This window comes from Panthera pardus, unplaced genomic scaffold (assembly GCF_024362965.1).
Source record: "Panthera pardus isolate Hobbes unplaced genomic scaffold, ASM2436296v1 HiC_scaffold_1, whole genome shotgun sequence".
NCBI classification, from domain to species: domain Eukaryota; kingdom Metazoa; phylum Chordata; class Mammalia; order Carnivora; family Felidae; genus Panthera; species Panthera pardus.
In genome coordinates, this window is record NW_026526654.1 from 636,487 (window position 1) to 652,806 (window position 16,320).

General features: G+C 59.2%; 1 protein-coding gene across 1 annotated transcript in view; it reads left to right on the forward strand.

Annotated features, from left to right (window-relative positions):
- Positions 1 to 16,320, forward strand: part of LOC128776555 (palmitoyltransferase ZDHHC11-like) — a 17,437-nt gene continuing 1,117 nt past the window's right edge. The window contains exons 1-7 of the mRNA XM_053901288.1: positions 1 to 61; positions 1,075 to 2,715; positions 6,837 to 7,012; positions 7,447 to 7,548; positions 10,354 to 10,478; positions 12,620 to 12,772; positions 15,215 to 15,453. Of these exons, the coding sequence (XP_053757263.1) occupies positions 2,503 to 2,715; positions 6,837 to 7,012; positions 7,447 to 7,548; positions 10,354 to 10,478; positions 12,620 to 12,772; positions 15,215 to 15,453 (1,008 nt within the window). The 5' untranslated portion in view covers positions 1 to 61; positions 1,075 to 2,502. The remainder of the gene's footprint in view (positions 62 to 1,074; positions 2,716 to 6,836; positions 7,013 to 7,446; positions 7,549 to 10,353; positions 10,479 to 12,619; positions 12,773 to 15,214; positions 15,454 to 16,320) is intronic.

Sequence of the window (16,320 nt, forward strand, 5' to 3'; positions counted from 1 at the left end):
CTCAGTCCTGCCTGGACTGTTAACCAGGAAGGAAGTGGAGCGGGTTCTGTCTCCCAGTGAGGTAGGTGTCTCCTGCTTCTACTGTGACCAGAGAACTCAGAAGCACAACCTGTGCGCATCCCCAAGCAGGACACAGAATGAAATAATGATTCAGGGGCTGTCAGGACCTGTGTCAGGTTTCAGAAGGTCACGTTTGCCAGGCTATGATATCATAAACACGCAGGTGCGCCCAGGACGCCCTGTTCAGAGAGCATGGTGTGACGGTGTCTGTCTGGCAGGGGGCAGGGTCACCGTCCACAGTCACACTGGGCCAGTGCAGCAGCCTCTGCTCGAAGCTTCTGTGAGTCGGCCATGTTTGTGTTGGGGACATGGAGGTGACGACGGCCTTGTGGGAGCATTGCGGCTCCAACACATCTCACACCAAAACCTGGACTAAACCCTTAGGAGTAACGAAAAACGAATGTCAGGAACTGAGCTTGGGCTAAGAGGGGACCCAGGCCCCACCGAGTCTGCCCAAGAGGGAGATCGTTAGGTTCCTTTCCTGCAGGCTGAATCCAGGGGAACAGTCCTGGCATTTGCGGAAGGAGTAGACGGGGGCCTGGCTCAGATCTGGTGGGGGTGGGGGGGGTGGTTAGGAGGTCGTCTAGGGAGTGACACCAGCACAGGCTCCAAAGGCAAGAGATGGCCATCGGCGGAGGGGGTGGGGAACGACGTGGCTCCAGGCCGAGGAAATAGCACGAGAAAGGTGAGGAACGAGAAATGAGTCGAGAAATCTTGCGTGCCTATGCTGTGTGTGTGTGTGTGTTTGTGGTGTGTGTCTATGTTGCGTGTGTGTCTTGTGTGTGTGCTGTACGTGTGGTGCATGTGTATGTCTCTGTGGTGTGTGTTCCACATGTATATGCGCTCTATGGTGTATGTGTGTGGTACGTCATGTACGTGGTATGTGAGGTGTGTTGCGTGTGCACGTGTGTTCCGTGTGTGGTGTGTGAGCGTGAGCACGTGGATGGACGTGTCCGCACGGGTGTCTTGTGCACACACGGAGCCCACGTTAACTGTGCCGTCTGGTCTCAGCAGGAGTCAGGAGCCCGTGCGTTTGTTGGTAACTGTGTATTTGTCCTGGTGAGAACTGCTGGAATCTTCTGAGACTGAAAAACCGAACCAGAAGATCCAAGGGGGTGTTGGAGCCGAACACCTGCCCCACCAGGGGGCCCGGGGCGAGGCCCCTGCTACCACCTGCAGCTGTTCTCTCCAGACCCCCCGGCTCACCAGAGCCCACGTGACTATGGAGCCTGTGGGGCCCGACTTTGGTGGCGCCCACCACAGCCACTCCTGGTGACTGGGTAAGTGTGCACCTCCCGCTGCGGCTACTTGGGCCGTGTGCGTGGTTGTGACCTCACACTCATGGTGCTGTGGTCCTGCCCCAGGGACCAAGGCTGCGCTCACCCTCCGTGGAGTGTTGCTCTTGGTGCCACTTTGAGATTGGCTGCAGGGAAGCTTTCGGGGGGCCTCCGAGGAGTGCTACTGCGGTGCCCCCACACGTGCACTCTCGGTCCCATGTTCCTGTGACACTTTGGCTGTCTCTGTTCGGGTTCAAAGTACTTTCAGAACTTGAAAACTCGCTCTGTTTCAAGTTTTACCAAATCCAATGCCAGCTGCAACCTCAGTGTTTCCACATGTCAGTGATACCATTTCTGTCCTGGGAAGCCCCGTAGGATGTGGCCCACCCTTGCCTTCCTCGGGCTCCTGGGCTGACATGCGCCCTCCCGTGCCTTCCCTGTGCCCTCGTGTCCTCTCCGCACCCCCTCGTTCCTTCGACAAGATAAGTGCTGTCTCCACTGCCATCCTCCATGGCACTTCCAATTTCTCCCACGTCCCTGCTTCACCTCCCTGTGCCAAGGTCTGTGGTTACACCCTAGAGTCCAGCTCCCCGTTTTATGGGGTTTGGTTTTCAGAAGCATCCTTCCCATTGGCCGGTACTTCCATCCAAATGTTGTTTTCGTGCGGGAATTGTGTCGTTTGTAACACAGGGTGCCTTTCTGTGCTCCAACCCCCGGGGTGCTGGCCTCGCCGTCCATGTGGGATGGTCTCTGTGGTCCCCCAGGGGTCTCACTGATCAGGTAAGCCCTGCCTGGCCCCACACCCCGAGAAGAGTGGCAGAAATCCGCCCTAATGAGGCAAAGTCCGCAGGACCCTCGGCTCTGCCGGGGGCAGCTGTGATGTGGCTCACCTTCTCCAACGGACTGACACCTGGCCAGAAGTGGCCACGGCTCCCTCCCAGCCCCTCAGCTCGACCTGGGTGTCCCCAGAGTGCCCAGAGACCCCAGAAGCCCCTTGGTCAGCAGGCCTTTGTTCTGGAGCAGGATCGTCCTCAAGGGAAACTTGCAGAAGATTTCCTGAGGATTTCAGCACACAGAAGTGTCGCGTGGTCATAGGGTCTGCTTTTCCTGCAACCTTTTCCTCGGTGTCCCTGGGGGTGGGGGTGGCCCTCCACCTGTCTTGCAGATGGATCTGTGCAGCTGGTGCCAGAGAGGGGCCCTGCGGGAAGCCAGCAGGAAACCGGCCTCGCCCCGCCACTGGTCCAGAGTGAATGGCTGGTCGTGGCCCCTGCACACCTTCCAGGTGGTGGCCTGGATCATACTGTTCATCTTGGCCTTCACCAACTTCTGTATCTTCGTCCCCTTGCTGCCACCTAACTGGAACTTGATCATGTATGGTGTATCCTTCACTGTGGGAGCAGTGCCTGCTGTCCCAGGGAGGCTCCCCGCGGGCCCTGCCCCAGATCTGGCTCGGGGCCCTGCCATGCCTACCAGCCCCCACACCTGAGTCACCCACGGGTCCGCACCCTGTTCTGCGACCCCACTCCCCCTCTTTACCCCAGACACCTGCCATGGCCACGCTGCCTGAAATCTTACGTTTGTTCTCTGTGTGGCTCACTGGCTTGGGGCTGGGGCTAAAAGCACAGGAGTGTCTGCTGCTTGCCTGCTGTCAGTGCAGGGAGAGCACGCCTGGGGTCCAGGGTCTTTGGGGTGAGGCAGGCAGCCTGGACGACAGGAAAGGGTCGCAGAGGGGTCACAGGGCTGGCTCAGAAACTGAAGGCTGAGTCCCAGGGATTCACATGGCGTTCGTTCTCAGGGTCTGGGGTGCCCCATGCAGGCCCCACTTGTCTGCAGGTCTGCAGTGGGGTGGGTCAGGCTGGCTGGTGGGGGAACCACGCCAGGGGTGCAAGGAAGACACCGATTATAACCGTGTCCCTTCTTGCAACAAGTGAGTCTGGTGGAGGGTGTTGGCCGGGCCTGGAGTGGCCGAGGCCAGAGAGAAAACCTGCCAGCTGCTAGGAGCCACACAGTGGGGACTGTGAACCCCGTGGTGGCCTTGAAAGGAGGTTCCAGACATGTCACCAGAGTAGGCTTCAGGCCAGGTAGGCAGGCATCAGGGACGCACTTGGGGCTGACGGGCAGGCCCCGTGGTGGAGCGTGGCAGGTGCAGCCGAGTGCTCCTCCCCTGGCCAGGCGGGCATCGCCAGCCTAGCCCCCTCCTCACACCTCACTCTGTGAGTGACGGACCTCAGTTCTGCCAGCGCATCCGTGCTCCGGGGGCCACCGCTGGCCAACCCCACCAGTGAGCCTGGGCGTCCCCCATGACCTGATGTGCAAGCCTGCTGCCCCCTGCCCAGCGCCACGCAGCCCCTGATCTGGCCGGCCTCCCCCTGTGGGGCCCTCAGGGTGTCTGATCCAGCGGCACAGAGCCGGGAATGTGGGTCCTGTGTGTCTGAATGCAGCTGCCCCACTTCTAGGCCTGTGGCCCAGGGTTGGCGACGCTAGGTGGGGCCTCCAAAGCCAACATCCCACGCCCCACATCACCCCGTGTAACTTGTGTCTTTCACACACAAGAGGATGGGCAGAAGTCGGCCAGCCTTGTAGATTTCTCCACTGGTCCCCAAAACCTGCTTTGTCGGGTTTTTTAAATCCAGAATCCAGTCACAATTCACGCTTTGCATGTGGCAAGGGGTCTCCTCTCTCTGTCCCAGCACAAAGGCCTGCAGTGCCCGACCCACGACTTCCTGGTCAGAATGGCACTCTCACTGGGACTCACACCACAGCGAAACATCTCCCAGTTCTGAGAGGGAGCCCTCTCTCGTTCTGGGACCAGAAGCCCTCAGTGTCGGCAGGGGCCAGCTCCGGGGAGGTTCCTGGCCTCCTTGCAGCCTCCAGCTTCCCCTCTATCTGTATCCTAACCTCCATCCCTGACCGTGGGTTTGTTTGCGTTCTGGGTTCTAATCCGTTGTCTCCCTTCTCCCTTCGCTGTGGCTCAGCCTGTTCTGGGGCCTTCTCGAGCTGCCTCATGTCCTCTGTGCAGGGAGCACTCTGAGAACTCACCTGCTTTTGGGCCCAGAGGGCGCCCTGAGCTCACTTGCACACCCTTTCTCCCAGGAGCCCCTGGCTGGCCCCAAGTCTCAGGTTCTGGCTGGCTTCCTTTCCCCCAGGCTCCGAAGCGCTTGGCCACCGGGGGGGCGCCAGCGTCATTCGGCGCTGCAGGGGCTGCTGCCCCAGGAGGGAAGGCAAGGTCTCGGTTGCACCTCCAGAAGACAAAGCAGAGGAGGCGGACCCCTGGTTCCCTGCTGACCTCAGAGGCCAGCTTCCCCCACCGCCCTGCCCCTGTGAAGGGCCCAGAGGGTCCCTGTGCTGAGGGATTGGCCTCTGATGTGACCCGTCTTAGTCCCAGGGCCTGCGCCATGGCCAGGCAAAACCCCTGGTTAGGTTAGCCTCAGTGACTGCAGGGCTGGTGGCGGGTGGTGGGAGCTCTGGGGGGCGCCTCACCCCTTCCTGCCGCAGAACCTGAAGGACCCGAAAGGAAGGTCAGGAGGGCATGTGTCCTGGGCTGGCGGAGCTGTGTTTACCAAACACAGATTGTCTCTAAGGGATGAGGCCTCGAGGGCAGGGCCTGGCCTTCTGCATCTGGAGACCTCCTACCCTGTCCCTTTTACTTTTGTTATTATCTGCAACCTGAGAGACACCCATAACCAGGGCATCTGAATGTGGGGGCAGAACTTTGGTGTGGTGCCCACCTGCTGACACTTCTCAGCCAAGTGGCTGATGGTGTGAACGGCCAGGCAAAACGCGGTGGCCTTTTGCTCACCCGTGTCACTCCCACGGGTGACCTGTCATGAACCTGTGTTCGTGCTTAAGAGGGCTTGCCTACCACATGGCAGGGGGCTGCCCCTCTGTTCCTGGGGAACACGTCCTGGGAGTGGCCTGGCCACGGCACCTGCAGGGTTGGGACATGTGGGGAAAATCAGGCTCAGGTCAGGGGCCTTGCTGCCTCCAGTTTGAAGCTATAGTGTAGACCACGCTGCCCCTACATTGTCTCCAAGGGCCCCAACGCCTCAGTCCCTCCCCCATACTTTGCCTGCCTATTTCTGATGCGACAGAGGAAGGGGCCTTCCTGTTGCACCTCTTGTCCTGGGCCGGACCCCTCTGCTCAGGACCTGCTCCCGCTGCCCCAGTAACCACACAAACAGTGCTTGCCTCCAGCCAGCGCCTCAGGCTTCAGGGAATAGGTGCAGGGAGATGGCATACCAGCACTGTGTTGGTGTCTCCAGCTGTGATGGCAAAGCCTGACCAGACCCCTGACCACCCGGCCACGGCCCCATACCCTGAATGGGACAGCAGAGCAGGGGAGGCTCAGGCCTTACCCAGCCCTGCAGGGTCCGGTGGCCACAGGAAGGGCCTTGGTGTCACCACAACCCTTATGTGGCACTGAGGGATCTGGTCAGTCTCGTGCCCCCGTGCAGGTCCCCCAGGGCCCGGCTGGTTCTCAGCCACCCTTCCACTCACCCCTGGCCTGGGCACCAGCTTCCTGGGCTGATCCTCGTGGCCCTCAGCTCATTCTCATCTGCCCTCCTCCTGCCCTCCTCCCCCAGCAGGGCTGGGTCCCCATCGCCTCCATGCCTTCATCTGGCAGCCTGAGCCCTGGGTCTGCACGTGGTGCCTAGAGGCTGGAGGGCGAGGGAGGAATGAGCGATTTGGGCCAGAAGCAGCCTCCCACTCAGGCTAGTGCATTGTGGAGGCAGGACCCCGCCTGTCAGCTCCAGGCTGTTCAGAGGCGGAAGCAGAGGCTGCTGGCAGGTCTGAGGAGGACCCCCCCAAAGGGCTTCCCACAGGACTGAGCAGTAGCCCCAACCCCCTGCTCCGAACCCCCACCCCTGTCAAATCCCGGCAGAACCCCGTGCACCCATGGCCTCGCCTCCCAGGCTGGGTCATTTCCCCCTACCACACCCGGGAACCCAACCTGTAAACCCTGAACCCTCCCATTCAGCACTGGTCCTGGGAAGCAGGGCAGGGCTGACAGGGAGGCGGCTTCCACCTCTTCTGTTTGGTTTCCAAGGGGACAGACAGTGTGTTGGTCCCGAAGGGGAAGATGAGGGTGGGAGCCCGGGGACTGGTTTTACCCTGGGTGCCACGGCGGGAGTGGGTGCCAGAGAGCCTGAGGGGCCTAGGAGCGAGGAGAGACAACAAGATGGGACCCAGACAGACCGTGCAGACTGGCCGTGTGAGCCCTCCCTGCTCCCCTCCTTCATTTTTTGATGATACACCGTCTTCTTCCCCCGACGCACGTGCTCTGAGCATCTCTGCTGCCCAAAGAACCCTCACGACTTCGGCACCCAGCGTGGTGGCCGCTGGCCCCTGAAGGCCTTCCCTTGCTGCCTTGGTGAAGCGCGGGGTCCACACCCTCAGGCCGTAAGCAGGTGCCTCCAGGGTCCTGCTTCTAGTTTGAGCGGGCACCTTCGCCGTGTTGACCAGGCCTGCCTGCATGTTCCTTGACACACTCACGGCCAGGTGACTGGTGGGCTTTTCTGTTTCCACTTCGTGGTCCACTTGCTTGGAATTTCCATCGATCCTGCTGAAACCAACGTACGGCTCAAGAAATACTTGGAGTCCATACCCACTTTTGACCCATCAAAACACACGCGTGTCATCGAGAACCAATATTGCCACCTGTGTGAGGTCGTCGTGTAAGTGCCCAGGGTGTGGGAGCAGGCAGCCCCGAGGGCACGGCCCCTGCCGTGTGGACCCATCCCCTCTCCGTGCTGTGCACAGGCAGGTCTCCTGCCCCGGCCTTTCTGTTTTCACGCAGCTGACCGGTGCTGCTTTCCTTGAATGACCAGCAGTGGCCCTGAGACATGCAGGACCCCTCACCCATCTAAGGGCTCGGATGAGTCCCAGCCCCCCCACCGGAACCCCACCTGGGCTAGTCAGAGCCCTGAGGGCTCAGCAGGCAGCCTGGGAGGGAGGCCTGTGGCTCAGGATGGGAGCTGGTGGCACAGTGTGGCAGGCGTGGCTGAGGGAAGATAACCCGCCTGGGGCCTGGTCTTCCCTGCCACCTGTCTCTCCTTTCTGACCCTGTCTTCCTCCCGCACAGGCTGCTCATGTGAATTCTTCCTTCTAGGAGCCAGAAGGCTAAACACTGTGGGGCCTGCAACAAGTGTGTCTCTGACTTTGACCACCATTGCAAATGGCTTAACAACTGTGTAGGGGGCAGGAATTACAGGTGAGGGGCTGGAGGGGGAGGTCCGGGAGGGAGGGGCAGAGTCCTGGGGGAGGGAGAGGGAGACCAAGCAGGGAAGAGGGAAAAGGGCATTGCAGGGGCCGGGGGTGGGGAAGGGAGGAGGGACCTCGAAGTGGGGAGGGGTGAGGTCCCGGTGGAGAGAGAGGAGGTCCTTGGCAGGGGGGAGGGGTGGGGTGCTAGGGAAGGAGAAGGTGAAAGGACTGGGGGAGGGAGGGGGATTGGTCAGGGGGAGGGGTGAGGGGGCCTGGAGAGAGGGGTCCTGCAGGCTGGGGGCCTCATGGGTAAGAGGGTGGGGGCCACAGGCAGTGGGGGGAGTCACGTGCTGTCCCCAGCACAGCGGTCCTTAACGTCTTTCTGTTCTCCTTGTCTGGCTCTGAAATGTGTTGGCCTGGAGCCCCTTCCAAATGTGGAGGCCCAGCCCCATCCAGAGGGGCTCAGGCTGAGCTGACTTGTCCTTGACCTGCTCGCTGGCCTGGACCCGGGCGCTTTCTCCTGGGAGGCCATCAGAGCACAGAGGATGTGGGTCGAGGCTGCACTGGGAGCAGGTGTTCAGTCCTGCACGGGCTTTGCCAGGACCCCATGTGCTAGGGCCCAGGCTGTGAGTGGCCAAGAAAGTCGCAGGGGCTCCCCCAGCTAGTTCAGAGTGGCCTTCGCCGGCTCATGGCGCTGCAAGGGGTTCCACTGCTCACCCACCACTCATAGCAGGTGTGCTCCGTGCAGCCTGGTCATGGAGCGTCATGGTCTGTGCTCTGTGCAGCCCAGTCCAGGAGCGTTGTGGTCTGTGCTCCGGGCAGCCTGGTTTAGGAGGGTTGTGCTCCATGCAGCCTGGTCCAGGAGGGTTATGCTCCGGGCAGCCCGGTCCAGGAGGGTTGTGGTCTGTGCTCTGGGAAGCCTGGTCTAGGAGCGTCGTGGTCTGTGCTCCGGGCAGCCCGGTCCAGGAGCGTCGTGGTCTGTGCTCCGGGCAGCCTGGTTCAGGAGGGCCATGCTCCGTGCAGCCCAGTCAAGAAATGCTCCACTTGTTCAGGCTTCAAAAGCGTTGCTGCTTTGAGCAGAAGGAAATGCAAAGCCGTCATCATTAGAAAAGTCAAATGAGAATTTGACAAATTTCGCCCTCTCCACTACAGAGGAGGAGCCCCAGGCCAGCTGGAGTCGGGTGGGGGGGGCTGCCTCCTCATGGTAGCAGGGCTCTCTTCTCTCCCCCAGATGCTCCTCTTAAGGTCTTGGTGCCACAGGCTGGTCGCCTTGAGGTCTGGTCGGCTGTCTGGGATGGGCGAGGGTGTGTGGCCCTGCCACTGAGGAGGACCAAGCTGACCGGGCCCCACAGGGCACACAGGGTGGAGTTCCGAGGTCCTGACAGTGGCCTCCGGGCACAAAAGGCTGCAGAAGTTCCTGGTGGGGACGGCTGGGCCCCAGGAGCCCTCCTATCCACTGGGCAGTGGCAGCAGCAAGGAGTGTGTGCAGAAGTGAGGGAGGGCACCATGTGCGCGGGGGTCTTGGTGAGGGCATGGCCACCCCTGTCCACGTGGAGTCCCAGACTCCCTCCTGTCCCTTCCACCGTCAGGCAGAGAAAGCAAGAGGAAATGACTACATTTACAAGACGAGTTGGCCAAAACAGTTGGCAAAGTGTGATAAGCTCCTGAGAGGACGTGCCTTCACAGGGGAAGTGCCCGGACTGGGCGCTGAGGCACCACAGACGCAGGAGTCAGAGACGACAGCGACGTTTCTGGCCCCGAACATGCAGTTGGACAGGCTTTGGCCCTCACCCTGCCGGGAGGGCCGCCTCTGGCCTGGTGCCAGCAGCACCGGATGGCCGAGGGCCTTCTGCTGCGGGGTGGGCCCGTCGGCTGGAACAGCTGCACCGCACACCACAGGTTCCCTGGGAACCAGAGCCAGGTGTGGGGCCAGGTTTGTGCCCCCTGCACCTCGGGGACACACAGGACACGTGCCCTCCAGGGCCTTTGACAAGGGGCCACAATGCAGGCTGCCCTCCACATCCACATGACCCTTTGAGGACATTCTCGTTTTAGCTCTCTGCCTAAAGATGTGTTAAAAAAACAAAAACAAACCTCAAGATGTTCTGGAAAAGAATAATGGAGTCAGATAAATTTCAGCTGGATAAAAGACACTGCTGAAGATTGAAAATGCTAAAGAAACAGTTTCCTTAAATATCACCACGGTAGAAAGCCCAAAGGAAGACCTTGCAGCAGAAGATTATTCCAAGAATTGCTGACCAGAATTTAATTTTTTGATGGTTAGATTGTTCTCTGTGTCCTGAGCACAGGCAAGAGGACAGGAGTGATTCTGGTCTAATGCCAAAGCACAAGATGTCACTTGTGCACAGAAGTGTGCACAGGCCCCGGGAGGGTGTGTGGAGATGATGCACTGTGGGCCGCTGGCCGGCCAGGCGCCTGTCCCAGCACCCCTGCTTCCCCGACCTGCTGGGCTTCCATGCTTCTGGATGAAGCACAGCACCCAGGATCCCATGCAACATGGGGGGCACGGGTGGTGGTCCTGATCCCGACCCGGCAGAGCCCTGGTGAGCAGTGGCGGCGTGTGGAGGAAGCTGCGGGCAGCCCGACCCGCCTGGAGCCTCCGTGTACCCACCTGGGAGCCAGGCCAGGCCCTTCTCACTGCCGCGTGGGGGTGGGAGGGGGGCACAGAAACTGGAGGTGCCCTCAGGGCATCCCCTGGGGAGCTCGGGTGCCAGGAGACAGGAAGAAGGCTGGGCCTTGGGTTCAGGGTCAGGGGCACCTTGCCCAGCCCTGAGTCTGGCTCTGCCCCCCGCAGGTACTTCTTTTGCTCTTTGGTCTCCGCCTTGGCCAGCCTGCTCTGCCTGATCAGCATCCTGCTGTACATCTTCATCCAGTACTCAGTCAACCCGGAGGTGCTGCGCACTCATCCCCTCTATGAAGGTACGGGGCGGGGGGCCCTCTCTGGCGTTGCTTTCTCTCGGGTCACTCGTGGTGGTAGCCTCTCCCTCCAGCTGTCTTTCAGGGAAAGCTCTCCTTCTGGGGGACGTCAGTCTGGCCCGCCCCTAGCTGGGTGAGGTGTGGGGCCGGGCAGGAGGGCAGCAGTCCCCCAGGGACCAGAAGGCAGGTTTGGGGCCCTGTGCCCATCACCCAGTAGTTGGTCTTGGCAGGGAGCAGGGTGGGGCGGGAGGGCAGGGCTGCCTGGGGAAGGTGCTGGGTGGTGTGTGGCTGCAGGTGTCTGCTGAGCGGCTCCAGGAACCTGGCCTTGGGAACACATGTGCCTCAAAGGTCTGTCCATCACTGCACAACCCCGGGCCTGTGACCGTGACCTTATTTGGAGAGAGGGTCCTCCCAGATGTGATTAAGGATCCTGAGATGATCATGGGTTACCTGGCAATGTGTGGGATCCTGGATCCAGTGAAAACATCCTTATAAGAGACTGGAGGGACATGGCCACAAGCCAAGGGGTGCCTGGAGCCCCAGAAGCTGGAAGATCCAAGGACAGATCCTCCCCCATGGCCTCGGAGGGAGACGGGCCCTGCAACACCCTGACTTCGGGGCTTCATCTCTGCTGTTGAAACTGCCTGGTCTATGGCCATCAGTCACAGCAGCCCTGGACACTGACACAGGGAGAACCCCAAGCGGAGCACCTCATGTGTCTGTCCTGAGTGTTTGGGGACCTCAGCCCTCAGGGTTCAGAGCAAAGCTTCCTTTCCCGGTCCAGGCCTCTCTCCAGAGCATGTCACGGCCATGCCCTCTTCCTGGAAGGGCACCATGCCCTGTGCACCTTCATCCCAAGGCCTTCAGTGCACCTGGGCTGGATGAGCCCTGGTGGGATGGGCTATCTGACCTGCACCTGCTCTGGAGTGCATCCTGGATATTTCCATGGTAAAAGGGAACAGTGGGAGTCTCAGCGAGACCCGGCCCTGCTCAGCAGAAGAGCCGCCTGCGCTCTGCACACAACCAGCTGGAGGCCTCCGCCTGCCATCCTTCCTGACATTCCCCACACATGGCCTGAGCAGAGGGGCTGGCCGGTGACTGCCGCCTCAGAACAGTCACCGGTGGGCACTGGGGATTCCCTGCGAAGGTCCTCCCGGCCACGGGGCCTCTCATTGCCCCAACACACTCTGAAATGCGGCTCACACATGGTAAGCAGCAGCCTCAGCGCACCCGAGTTCCATAGCACGTGTCCTTACTTCCTTCCAATGTGGGCGTCGGCTGGGCCCTCGCTGCCACGCGCTGGCAGAACAGAGGGCAGCCTGGTCTCCGAAGGTGCTTCTTTCTGGGAACTTGCTCGCTCCAGAACCATCGTGGATGTGCTGCACATGAATGCCTGATGACTGAGGCAATCTCCTGGGTTTGCTGTTCCAGAAGATTCCATGGGGCTGCTTACCCGCCAGTTCCCTGGGGCACTTTGGTCTCATTGGTGGGAATTCATCAAGACATCACCGGCTAAGGGGACAAGCATGTGGCCAGCCACCCCATGGTACATCCAGCCTCATGCACACTGCACTGCAGCCCCCAAGGCACACAGCGGGCCTGGCAGCCACTTTCCATGCCACGTAAAGGACTGGAATCAGTACCTCCCAGACTCTGTGGTGGGATGAGAGCATTTCAGCTGGATTCCATTTCCATGGGCCTGCCTGCAGATTCCTCAGTGCTTTCCTCACACCGAAGTTTGGAAGTGTCAACAGCCCTTGGGGCCCAGATGGCCAAGTCCTGGAAATGTCCCAAGGCGCTGGCTACTGCCTTGCAGTTCCCTGTGAGGGCGGCTGACTGAGAACGGGGAGGGCCTGGCACAGTGGCATGGCCCTTGGGACAGGGTGGGGGTTCAGCCAGGCAGGGGGTCAGGCTCTGCAACCCGGACCCTTAGTTATCCTCTCCCAGCCTCACCTTCCAGACCCGTAAAGTGGGGCTGTGACACCCACCTCAGTCAGGGGGCTGCAAGGGCACCTGGGTGAGGTAGGGCACACACTGGGGTGGGGGAGGGGCTTCCTTGGGCTGCTCACCCTCCCCCACCTCCCAAGGAGGGGCTGGCCATGCCCCAGGTGCCGGATGCATGCATGTCTCCCTTGCCTCCGCAGGTGTCTCCAAGGACACTTGGCTGCTGTTCCTTCCTTTTTTCCCTGTAAAGACGAAGGCCCTGGTGGTCCTGGGCATTGGGGTGTTCGTCCTGCTGCTGTCTGCCCTCAGCTTCCTGCTGCCTGGATACCTGTTCATCTTCCACCTCTTCTTAAGTATGTGTCCTGACCCCCACTCCAGTCTTTGTCCCTTGCGTTCCCACATGGCCCAAGACAAGGTCTGCCGGCCCCTGCTAGAAACGAGCACATCAGACAAATGACAGGAAGAGACACCCCTAGAGGGACAGCAGGGCTCATTCTGCTCTGAGGCCTGCAGAGGACACGAGAGGGACTAGGAGTAAGTTAGATAAGGGAGCAGAACATGCGAGGCAGGAACAGGCACCATTAAAAAAAGAACAGGGGATTTAGAGAAGCACCAAGTCCTAACAATGAAAAATAGTGAGCCAGCGACAGGGTATCTGCTGACCCAGCTTGCTGCAGGGACACTGGCCGTTTCCTGGAGTCCACGCGGCACTGCGTGCAGCAGGCCCCACCACGCAGTGGCCCAGGGGAGGGCATGAATTCTCTCTGTGGCTTCTGCAAGGGAGAAGGTGGCAGCGGGGGCCCTATGTGGCTGCCAGAGCGGGTCTGGCACAGGGAGTGTCCTCAGCAGAGCCAGGGCCGGAATCAGCACCCGGAGCCAGAGGTGGGTCAGCCCAGGCCCTTATCCTAAAGCTTCCACTCACTGGCCAATGGGGACAAGGGTGAATTTGGGGACAGTGCCCCAGCTGCAGCATACAGTACAGCCAGCAGGTGGCAAGCTGGGCAGGTCCAGAAGTCCACTGCGGCCACTCAGGACAGACGGATGTGAGACTGGAGAACAGGTCCACGGGACAGATGGCCAATGGGAGATCCAGGCACAGGGACCAGAGGGCCCCAACCCAAGCAACAGGGAGGCTGGTGGTGCCACACTCACTGTGGGGGTAGGGGAGGGAGATGCACACGGAGCTTATGGCTCAAGGTGCTGTTTACAGGGTATTTGGACAGCAAAGCACAGACTTCCAGAAAAAGTTGGGATATTAGCTATTGTTATAATAAACTTACCCTGCTTGAAGTAACAGAGTTATCACCTTGCAGTCTCTGTGGGTCATGGGTTCAGCATAGCTTAGCTGGGTCCACTGGCCCTGCTCGGCCACAAGGCTTCCGCCAGGTGTGAGGAAGGGCTGTGGTCTCATCCGACTGGGACCCACGTTTAGGTTCAACACCAGGGTGTTGGCAGGCCAGTTCCTGGCCTCAGTTCCCCGTGAGTTGTTGGCTGGTGCCTCCTCCCACCAGGACACTCCAGCATGAGGGGGCAGCCGGCCTTTTGTAGCCCAGTCATGGAAGTGACGCCCCTCACCTCTTGTGCAAGGCGCTGGGGCCACCCACTCTCCAAGGGATGGCGTGACACAAACACCCTGAGGTGGGGGGTAGGGGCTGCTGGGGGGCCTGTCAGAAGCTGTGGGCAGCTGGATGCCTCTTTGAAGTTTGGGGGAAGGACATCCTGACACTGCAGCACGAGTGGAGTGCAGCATTGGTGAGGGCAAGACCTCCCAGGAAGATGCACAGATGTCTGGTACCAGCAGCAGGGGTGTGGGGAAAGCCGCCTCCACACAAGCGGGGGACAGAGCATCCCAAAGACCAGGGGCCCCGGGCTGCTGTGTTGATGCCTAGTGTCGCTGGAGGGGACACGGCAGACACTCATTCAGTGCACACCGCACTCTGGCCTCCCTCCCCAGCCACATCTCCTCTCGTTACTGTCAGATGAAGGTGTTTACTCAAAACTCAGGACGAGTGTGAGCTCTGGGGAACACACAGTGTGTACTTGCCACCTGATGGTGATGGCAGCCATCCCTACAATCCCTGCCAGAGAACTAGTGTTTTCGCGAGCATGTGGCCAGATGCAAATTATGCCCTCACACAGGTTCTGGGGGAGGTGGGAGAACCAGTAAGAGCCAGGTGTAGTTCATCAGGAAGCCAAAGCAAACACAGACAGATGCCCTTGTACAAACCACCCAGGGAAGGGAACGGGCTCCATGCGGGTGTGGGGGGCAGCCCACCTTCCGTCTGCCCTTCCAGCTGCAATTAGGCTTCTGTGGGTGGCCCTTATCCCTTTCCAGAAATAATTAGAAGCCATCTGTCCTCGTGTTTGTTGGTTTTAGGGAGAGAAGTGGGAGGATTGGTGCGTCTGCTGAAGCAGGCACAGAACCCGTTTCGTGGACGGTGCTGTCTGTTGACAGACTCGGGTCTCAGATGTCCTTTCAGTGACCTGGGGTGCTTCTGCCACAGTGCCGGAGCCAGCATCCAGGTCCACACTGGCTTTGTGGGCCTGGAAGGCTGCAGGGTAGCTGTTCCTGGGACGGGGCACCAGCAGCCTTGGGGCTGTGACGAGCTACTGCTTGCCTCCCACAGGCCAGGTGGGCCCCGGGGTGGCCATGCAGCAGCCCCCCAGCGCCCCAGGTTAGGAGGCAGCTCCCGGCACCCTGGGGGGGAAGCCCTGGAAGACCGGGTTGTGGCCTGTGGGCCACTCTGCCCGCTTGCGTAATTGTAACTGCCTGTTTCCGCCTTTCTCCTCTCTAGTGTTCAAGAAGTTGAGCACATATGAGTATGTGACACAGAACCGCTATCAAAATATTCCAAAAGTTCCAGCAGGGAGGAAAGAGCTGTCCTTCAAAATAAGCATGCCACAGGTATCGGGTGCCCCTCTGCTTCACCATCTGCGCTATCCAGGCCTGGGGCAGCGCCCAGTGTCACCTTGCAGCTGGAACTTCTCACAGTCCTTTGCTTCTGTGTTGGCACAATTCTCTGATTCCGTGTGTGTGTGTGTGTGTGTGTGTGCACGTTGTGTGATGCAGTGCAGGTGTATGTGTGTATGTGTATGTGGTGTGTGTGATGCAGTGTGTGTGTGCACGTGTGTTTGGTGTGAGATGCACTGCATGTTTGCACGTGTGAGTGCATGATGTGTATAATGTGATGCACGTGTGTGGTTGTGTGTGCATAGTATGTGATGCAGTGCATGTGTGTGTGGTTGTGTGTGTGTGTGTGTGTGTTTAGTGTGAGATACGGTGTGTGTGTGTGTGACCGAGTACATGTGTGTGATGCAGTGCATGTGTATGTGTGCATGTGTACATGGTGTGTGTGATGCAGTGTATGTGTGTGTGTGCAGCACAGTACATGTGTGTTTGGTGTGTGGTGTGCATGTGTGTTATATCATTTGTACGTTCACTGTCCACAGAATCAAGCCAGCAGGGCTGACTCCTTTTAGGCCCATATATTAATGCAGCTGTTTCTCATCAAAATTAAAAACATTTGCTTTTCAAACGAGCACCATTAAGAAAATGAAAACATAAGCCAAAGGCAGAAATATTTGCAAATCATATACTTGTGCCCAGAATATATAAAGAATTCAAAATTTAATTATAAGAAAAATGACCCAGTGTTTTAACTTTTTAAATGCGCAAAAGATTTGAACCAACTGTTCACCAAGGAGGATCCACGGTGGCAGATAAGCACATCGACATCACTTACCATTAAGAAAACACAAAACCACAGTAAGATACCATTACACACCCAGTAGAATGGCTATAATCAAAAGAACCAATAATAAAAAGCGTTGGTGAAGCTGTAGATCGAAAGGCTCCTACGTTACTAGTGCAGATACCAAATTATATCACTTTGATCAGCAG